Source organism: Sturnus vulgaris, chromosome 26 (assembly GCF_052056855.1).
Source record: "Sturnus vulgaris isolate bStuVul1 chromosome 26, bStuVul1.hap1, whole genome shotgun sequence".
In the NCBI taxonomy this organism is placed as follows: domain Eukaryota; kingdom Metazoa; phylum Chordata; class Aves; order Passeriformes; family Sturnidae; genus Sturnus; species Sturnus vulgaris.
In genome coordinates, this window is record NC_142268.1 from 1,928,174 (window position 1) to 1,936,914 (window position 8,741).

An 8,741-nucleotide genomic window follows, 5' to 3' on the forward strand; every position below is an offset into this window, starting at 1 on the left:
CCAGGGATCCCAAATCCAGGGATCCCAAATCCAGGGATGGGAGAATTCCAAGCCCAAATCCCTGGATGGGATCAGGAGAAACTCCAGGAATCCCAAAGAAATCCATGGAAGAAAATCCCAAATCCCTGTGTGGGATTTGGAAAGAGAAATCCCAAATCCAGAGATCAGGACACAATCCAGGGATCCCAAATCAATCCAAGGATGGGAGGAGAATCCCAAAGAAATTCAGGGATGAGAGGAGAATCCCAAATCCAGGGATCTCACATCCAAGGATCCCAAATCCAGGGATCCCAAAGACATTCAGAGATGGGAATCCCAAATCCAGGGATCCCAAATCAATCCACAGATGGGAATCCCAAATCCAAGGATCCCAAATAAATTCAAGGATGGGAGGAGAATCCTAAAGAAATCCAGGGATGGGAATCCCAAATCCAGAGATCCCAAATAAATTCAGGGATGAGAGGAGAATCCCAAATCCAAGGATCTCACATCCAAGGATCCCAAATCCAGGGATCCCAAATCCAAAGATCCCAAATCAATCCAAGGATGGGAGAAGAATCCCAAAGAAATCCATGGATGGGAATCCCAAATCCAAGGATCCCAAAATCCAGGGATCCCAAATAAATCCAGGGATGGGAATCCTAAATCCAGGGATCCCAAATCCAAAGATCCCAAATCCAGGGATCTCAAATCATTCCAGGGATTTTTCTGGACACTCCAACAATCCCAACCCCCTCCTGCTCCATCCCCAGCTCTGCCCAATCCCAACTTTCCCCCCCACCCCTCCCAGAATTCCCATTTTTTTCCCAGGATAAATCCACATTCCCGAGGTTCCCATCCCCCCCTCCCCTTTTTCCAAGGGGGGGAGGGGGAAAAAAAGCTGGAATTGCACCAGGAAGTGCCAACACTTTAATGGAACAACATTCCCAAACCTCTGGAATTCCAGGATCCCGCCCTCCTCTCCTGGAATCCCAGAATTCCTTCCAAGGATTCCTCAAATCCGGCTCATCCCGGAGTTTTCCAGCTGGAAATCCCATCCCAAAAAAAAAAAAAAAAAACCCACAAAAAAAACCCTCAACAAAACAAACAAACAACAAAAAAAAAAATCCCGGGAATTCCGTTTTTCCTCCCCCTCCCCCAAACCCCCTCCCCCATCCCATTCCAGGAATTCCAAAGTTGCTTCCATAAAAAAAAAAACCAAAAAAAACAAACAAAACAAAACAAAAAATTTGGGAAAAAAGGAGGCAGAGCCAAAGTTCTGGATTGAATTCCAGTCCCAAATTCCGGGAATTCCCACGGGAGCTGCTCTTCCCCAGCTTCTGCTTCTGGAATTTTTTTTTTTTTGGCCATTCCAAGAATTTCGAGGATGGATTTGAGATTTTCCAGGAAAAACGAGTGGGAAGGAATCCTCCAAGAGTCAAAAGCTGGGAATTAAATTTTTTTTTTCTTTTTTTTTTTTTTTTGGGGGGGGGGGGGGGAATTTCCTGGAAAAAATCCCAGCGGATTCCGGGATTTCCACGGGAATTTTTTGGGATCATCTCGTCCTTTCCTGGCTTTTTCCCCCCGAAATTTTCCATGAATTCCAAATTTCTGGATTGTCCTGGAAAAGCAGCTGGGAATTGTCTCCAATCCTGAGGATTTTAGGGAGCGTTGGATCGGCTTCAAATTCCTGGAATTCCATCTTGGATTCTTCCATTTTAAAATTCCCAAAATTTCCATCCCAGATTCCTGCAATTCCATCCTGGATTCTCAAATTCCCAAATTCCAGCTGGGATTTTTCCAAATCCAAGGTTGGAGTCGCTCCAGGTTTCATCCCTTTTGGAATTCTGATTTTTCCTGTGATTTTTCCCGGTGATTCCCAAGAAAAAAAAAAAAAAAATCAGGATTGAAGGATTGAAAATTCTGGTGATTCCCAAAAAAAAAAAAAAAAAATCGGGATTGAAGGGTGGAAAATTCCGGTTTTTCCAGAGGGTGAGGAGGGGAAAAAAATAAAAAATAAAAAAAAAATTCCACAGATCCCAAAAAAAAAAAAAAAAAAAAAAAATCCCAGATCCAAATTCCTGGGAATTTTGGCTCCAGCCATGATCAGAGCATGGGAAGGGGTTGGGAATTTTTTTCTGGAAAAATGGGAAAGGCCTCACATTCCAAAGGATTCCTGGGAATATGTCAAGGTTAGGGTGAAGGGAATAAAAAATTCCTGGAATTTTATAGGGAAGGGATTTGGGGAATTCTGGGAAAAGGGGATTTTTGGGAAGGGAATAAATCCCAGAAAAAGTGGAATTTTTTGGGGGGAAGGGAATTCTCCGGAAAGATTTCAAGGAATAAATCCCAGGAATCCCCAAAAAAGTGGATTTTTGGGAATGAGTTCTCCTGGGAGAGCTCAGGAATAAATCCAGGAATCCCAGGAAAAAAAAGGAAATTTGGGAATAAGAAATTCTGGGATACCACAGGATTTCCAGGAATCCAAGGGAAAAAACTGGGAATTTTTGGAATAAATCCTGGGATAACACAGAATTCCCAGGAATCCCAGAAAAAAAAAAAAAAGGGAATTTTGGGGATCTGGGACACCACAAAATTTCCAGGAATCCCAGGGGGGAAAAAAAAAAAAAAAAATAGGAAATTTTGGGAATAAATTCCGGGATACCACAGAAATTCCCAGGAATCCCCAGGAAAAAAAAAAAAGAATTTTTTTTTTTTTTAAAAAAAGGGGGAATTTTGGGGGAACGAGGAGCCTTAAGGATTTTTTTTCCCCACCCCCCCCTCCCCCAGTAAAAATCCCATAAATACAAAGACAAAAAAAAAAACCCCAAAGGGCCGAGAGGCAAATCCCAAATAAATAGGGCGGATCCCGGGAATTCCCAGAGGGTTGGGAATCCAAGTGAGGGGGGGGAGAGGGGGAGGTGAGACAAAAAAAAAAAAAAAAAAAAAAAAAGAAAAAAAAAGGCGGGAAGAGCTTTGGGAATTGGGGAATTCCCGGATTTTTGTGTCGTTTTTTGGGGTTTTTTTGGGGTTTAAGTGTCCTCGGTCATGTCCTGGCTGCCGGTCCGGGCGATTTTCCGGGGTGGGGCCGAGTTCTCCCCCTCCACATCCCCCTGCTCCTGATCCCGCTTCTTGGCTGCATTCTGGGGATGGAAAGGTGGGAATTCCACAGGGAAATCCCAAAGGGAGTCATCCCAAAGGGAAACCCACAGGGAAATCCCAAAGGGAGTCATCCCAGAGAGAATCCCAAAGGAAATCATCCCAAAGAGAATCCCAAAGGAAATCCCAAAGGGAATCATCCCAAAGGGAATTCCACAGGGAAATCCCAAAGGGAATCATCCCAAAGGGAATCCCAAAGGAAATTATTCCAAAGAGAATCCCAGAGAAAATCCCAGAGGGGATCATCCCAGAGAGAATTCCAGAGGAAAATCCCAAAGGGAATCATCCCAAAGGGAATTCCAGAGGAAAATCCCAAAGGGAATCATCCCACGGGGAATTTCAAATGGAAATCCCAAAGGGAATCATCCCAGAGAGAATCCCAAAGGAAATCCCAGAGGGAATCATCCCACAGGGAAATCCCAAAGGGAATCATCCCAGAGAGAATTCCAGAGGAAAATCCCAAAGGGAATCATCCCACAGGGGATTTCAAATGGAAATCCCAAAGGGAATCATCCCACAGGGAAATCCCAAAGGGAATCATCCCAGAGGGGATGATCCCAAAGGGAATCCTAAAGAGAATTCCACGATGGGAATTACTGGTGGTCCCGTGTCTTGGGATTCCCAAATCCCAGAGTTCCCACATGCCAGAATTCCCAAATCTCAGCATTCCCAAATTCCAGCATCCCACACTTCAGCATTCCCAAATCCCAGCGTTCCCACACTCCAGAATTTCTCACTCCAACATTCCCAAATCCCAGCATCCCCATATCCCAGTGTTCCCACATTTCAGCTTTCCCAATCCCAAATTCCCAACCCCAGAATTCCCAAATCCCAGCATTCCCACACCCCAAAATTCCCAAATCCCAGCATTCCCACACCCCAACATTCCCAAATTTCCCAAGCCTCCCCTCAACCCCAATTTCCCCTCATTTCCAGAGGCAGAAGCACCCCAGGATTTGGAATTCCCAAGCCAATCATTAATTAATGGATTAATCATCGATTATGGAATGAATCAATCCCAAATTCCCGGTTTTTTTCCCGGGAATTTGGATCCCAAATTTCACCTTTTTGTCCCACTGCTGGTGGAGGTAGCGCAGGAGGATGTTTGTCTTCTCTGTCACAATAACTGGGGAAAATTCCAGGAAAAAATTCCAGGTTTTTTGGGGGATTGGGATGGGTGAGGAAAGGAGGGAAAATTGGGGATTGTCAGGGGGAAAAATCGGGAATAAAATAAAGGGGAAGTTGGGAAATAAAAGGGGGAAAATTGGGAATAAAGAAGGGGGGAAAATGGGAAAAAATAAAGGGAAAATTGGGAATAAATGAGGGGGAATTTGGGAATAATTAAGGGGGATATTGGGAGTAATTAAGGGGAATATGGGAATAAATAAAGGGAAAATTAGGAATTAACAAGGGGAAAATTGGGAATTAATAAGGGGAAAATTGGGAATTAATATGGGCAAAACTGGGAATTAATAAGGGGAAAGTTTGCAATAAATATGGGAAATATTGGAAATATATAAAGGGAAAGTTGGGAATAAAGAAAGAGAAAAATGGGAATAAATAAAGGAAATATTGGGAATTAACAAAGGGAAAATTTGGAATAAATAATGAGAAAATTGGGGACAGACAAGGGGAAAGTTGGGAATCAATAAAAGAAAAATTGGAAATTAAAAGGGGGAATAGAGCAAGGGGAAATTGGGATTTGGGGATTTCTGGAAAAGCAGGATTTTCCCAGGAAAACTCACTCTGTTCCGAGGGGAATTCTCTGGTGGGCAAATACACCGAGGGCCGGCGGTTCTGGAATGGGAATTCCAACAAATGCTCAGGAATGGGAACAGGAATTCCAACAAATCCTCAGGAATGGGAACAGGAATTCCAACAAATCCTCAGGAATGGGAACAGGAATTCCAACAAATGCTCAGGAATGGGAACAGGAATTCCAACAAATGCTCAGGAATGGGAACAGGAATTCCAACAAATCCTCAGGAATGGGAACAGGACTGGGATTGGGAATGGGGGGGGGCTGGGAATAAATTTGGATTTGGGAATGCTGGGATTGGGAATTACTGGAATGTGGGAATGCTGGGATATAGAAACACTAGGATTTGGAATCCTGGGATGTGAGAATGTTGGGACTTGGGAATTCCAGGATTGGAAATGTTGGGATTTGGAATCCTGAGAGAATGCTGGGATTTGGGAATTCTGGGATTCAGAAACTCCAGGATCTGGGAACACTGGGATGGGGAATGGTGGGATTTGGGAATTCCAGGATGGGGAATGGTGGGATTTGGGAATTCCAGGATGGGGAATGGTGGGATTTGGGAATTCCAGGATGGGGAATGGTGGGATTTGGGAATTCCAGGATGGGGAATGGTGGGATTTGGGAATTCCAGGATGAGGAATGGTGGGATTTGGGAATTCCAGGATGGGGAATGGTGGGATTTGGGAATTCTGGGATTGAGGAATTCCAGGCCCAGGAGCACTCACGGAAGCCTTGCAGACGGAATCCGCATGGAATCTGCTGAAGTTGCTCTTGTTGTACACGGGGAGCCCCTTCAGGAAATCTGCCTGGAGAGCCAGAATTCCCAAAAATCCCTCAGGGAAGGAGCAGGGACAGCCCAGGGAATGCTGGCAGATCCCAGGGATTTGTGTCCAGCCCCAAATTCCAGGGATTGAGCAGAAAATTCCCAGGATTTGGGAAGCTCAAAGTTTTTCTTTCCCAGGTAAAATTCCCAGCGTGATCCCAAAGCTGCAATTCCCAACCCTTGGGACAACTGGGAATGTTTTTAATCCAAGCCCATGGAAAAATTCCCACCCCAAAATTCCCAAGGGATGGGATTCCCAATTCCTTAATTCCCAAAAAATCTGAGGGTGGAGGAGCCACCCAACCCCCCCCCCCAAAACTGAAAGTGGGGAAGTCCCCAAATCCCAGAGGGATCCCAAAATATTCCAACCCCCCCCCCAATATTCCAAGTGGGAGCACCCAGCACCCCTAAGTCCCCCTTTAAACAAATGGTTCAGTCCCATCTTAGGGTGACCCCTAAACCACCCCCATAAAACAAATGGTTCAGCCCCACTTTAGGGTGTCCCCCTCAACTCCCCCCACAAAACAAATGGTTCATCCCCATTTTAGGGTTCCCCTCCTAAAACACCCCCAAAAACAAATGGTTCAGCCCCACCTTAGGGTGTCCCCCTAAAACCTCCCCACAAAACAAATGGCTCAGTCCCACTTTAGGGTGATCCTCTCCCATATTGGGATTCTCCAACCCCACCCCGAGCCCGCGGCACCCCTGGAACCCCTAAATCCTCAAACCCACGCAACACCCCCTGCCCTTCCCCTGCACCCCCAAATCCTCCGGACTCCCCAAACCCCGCCCTGAAACTCCCCCTCAACCCCAAATCCTCCGGATCCCCCAAACTCACCCCTGAGGCTCCCCTGCACCCCCAAATCCTCCGAAACCCCCAAACCTCGCCTTGAGACTCCCCCTCACCCTCAGCCCCCTCCAGCCCTGAGGGCGGGAACCCCTCACACCCCCCCACCCCCTCAGCCCCGCCACTCCTGCCCAGGCCGCGGCGGGCGCGGTCCCTCAAGGCCGGAGGTGGCCGCAGTTCCGCCCTTGCGGTACCGGGAAGGCCGCAGCCGGTGCTGCGAGGCCCGGGAGCCGCGGCCGGGCTGCTGAGGCCGGCCCGGGGCCGCCATTGCGGCCGGGGTCTCACGTACCATCTTCGCCGCCGCCAGCCGGGAGGAGCCGCCCCGGCCCGCCCACTGCCAAGGCCGCCCGCCCGGTACGCGCCGATTGGTTCGCGCAGAGAAACGCTGCGTTTTTATTGGACAGGATGCCTGTCAATCATCGACGGTAAGGTTGGGTTGAGGCAGGAAGTGGACTCGCGGAAGGGCGGGCCGGGTGCAGCGCAGAAGGACCCGGATGGAGCGCGGCGTGGGGCATACTGGGAGTCGTAGTTTGGGCCGCTGGCTTGCTCGTTAATTATGCGGTGGCTCATTAAGCGGCAGCTCATTAGCGGCGCGGGAAGAAGGTTTCCTTCCCTTTATCCCATCCCAGAGCTGCTGCTGGAATCAGGATCCCAGAGGACGGAGCAGCGAAGGAGCAGAGGCGCTGCTGAGTGAAGCCAGCCTGAATTCCATGCCTAATTCCAAAGATCCTTCCCAAATATCTGCCCCTGGAACACGCCAGATTCCCCCTTCCTCATTAAACTTCCCATCCTAATTAACGCAGGAAATTCCAGGCGGCACGCTGGAATTGAACCACACTCCGCATTCCCACGTTTATAAACAAAAACAAAAAGTAGGGAATAAACACATGGGAAAACCGAGGATAATTTAACAATTGGAGCAGCAACCGCGTCCCAAACCCCTCCGAGGCCACGCAGGTGACAGGGACAGCAGAGCTGGCCACGACCTCCATGGCTCGGCGGGATCATCCCGAACTCCCGGAGAATTCCCGGAGAATTCCAAAGCGTCCCTCAGTGGCTCAGGGATTTCCTGCCCTTGAGCATTCGGCGCAGGATCACGGCGATCCCGCCGGGCGTTCTGATCCGTTTGATCCAGCCGTGAGTCTTCTTCCGCTTCCAGTTGTTGGGCTGGTATTCGTTCCCTCGGGTTCTTCCACGGATTTGTTGGAAACTCCACGCTGGAATCGGAATGGAGCTGGAAGTCCTGGGAAGAGGCTCCAGAGGGTTTGAGAGCAGCGGGCAGGGAAAACCTTGCAGCAGGGAAAAGCTTGGGAAAAATTCAAGCAGAACAAGGAGTGAGGAGAGGGAAAGAAAGGATAAATTGGGAATTTGAGGGTTGGAATTTCCCCTGCCGGTACCTGCGGCCCCCGACCCGCGCCCACACCCGGCCCAGCGCCGCCATTTTGCTCTGTCCGCCAACAACGCCGCTTCCCATTGGCTCAGTCCTCCAGCCAATCACAGCCGGAGCTGAGCCGCACGGGCTGATGGGGGTTGTAGTCCTCGATGGGGGGTCGTGACGAAGTTACCACGGCAACGGCCCCACTGCGGCCTTGTTGTCGTTTGTCCCCAAGGCTGTCGCGACAGGCCTCAAAGCCACTCCCAGAGGGCTGGAGAGTGACTTGGGCTAAGGGATGGAATTCGAGGACACAGGGAACGGCTTCAGACTGGAAAAGGGGGATTTGGGTGGGATTTGGGAAGTAATTCCTGGCTGGGATAGTGGAAGGTCCAGGATGGGACTGGATGGGATTTCAGGTCCTTCCGAGCCCAACAATTCCAAGATCCCACTTTTACTATTCCAGATCAATCCCAGACCTGTCCCAAGAGCAGGAACAGCTCCGGGCTTTTTCTCTCCTTGTTTTTGTGTCACTCATGGCACTGTCACCTTCATGGCACCTGCCACACGTGTGACACCTTCATGGTACTGCCACCCTCATGCCACTGTCCTGTGTGACATGATTGTGACACTGCCACATTCATGGTACTCCCACGTGTGTGACACCTTTGTGGCAGTGACAGGTTTGTGGCACTGCCACCCTCATGGCCCTGTCACATGTGACACAACTGTGGCACTGTCACCCTCATGGCACTGCCACACCCGTGCCCTTTGCCACCCCACAACTTCCACACTGTCA

At 49.0% G+C, this 8,741-nt stretch overlaps 2 protein-coding genes across 2 annotated transcripts; both read right to left on the reverse strand.

Annotated features, from left to right (window-relative positions):
- Nucleotides 1-895: 895 nt before the first annotated feature.
- On the reverse strand, nucleotides 896-6,956 carry DDA1 (DET1 and DDB1 associated 1). Its single transcript, XM_014882891.2, has 5 exons — nucleotides 6,860-6,956; nucleotides 5,626-5,706; nucleotides 4,884-4,935; nucleotides 4,203-4,264; nucleotides 896-3,122 (listed from the first exon to the last, which is right to left on the reverse strand). The coding sequence occupies exons 1-5, from the start codon at nucleotides 6,860-6,862 to the stop codon at nucleotides 3,012-3,014; spliced, it is 309 nt and encodes a 102-aa protein (XP_014738377.1). The 5' UTR covers nucleotides 6,863-6,956; the 3' UTR covers nucleotides 896-3,011.
- Nucleotides 6,957-7,397: 441 nt separating this feature from the next.
- MRPL34 (mitochondrial ribosomal protein L34) lies at nucleotides 7,398-8,072 on the reverse strand. Its single transcript, XM_014882857.2, has 2 exons — nucleotides 7,968-8,072; nucleotides 7,398-7,876 (listed from the first exon to the last, which is right to left on the reverse strand). Exons 1-2 carry the CDS (start codon nucleotides 8,042-8,044, stop codon nucleotides 7,621-7,623), a joined length of 333 nt encoding a protein of 110 aa, XP_014738343.2. The 5' UTR covers nucleotides 8,045-8,072; the 3' UTR covers nucleotides 7,398-7,620.
- Nucleotides 8,073-8,741: the final 669 nt, after the last annotated feature.

What these genes read in the sequence shown, in the direction of transcription:
- MRPL34 (XM_014882857.2), bottom strand. Translation starts at nt 8,044, where the DNA reads ATGGGAAGCGGCGTTGTTGGCGGACAGAGCAAAATGGCGGCGCTGGGC. An exon ending in GCGCGGGTCGGGGGCCGCAG is followed by an intron (nt 7,877 to 7,967) that starts GTACCGGCAGGG and finishes ATTTTTCCCAAG; the next exon opens with CTTTTCCCTGCTGCAAGGTT.
- DDA1 (XM_014882891.2), bottom strand. An exon ending in ATTCCGTCTGCAAGGCTTCC is followed by an intron (nt 4,936 to 5,625) that starts GTGAGTGCTCCT and finishes TTCCCATTCCAG; the next exon opens with AACCGCCGGCCCTCGGTGTA. An exon ending in ACCAGCAGTGGGACAAAAAG is followed by an intron (nt 3,123 to 4,202) that starts GTGAAATTTGGG and finishes TTCCATCCCCAG; the next exon opens with AATGCAGCCAAGAAGCGGGA.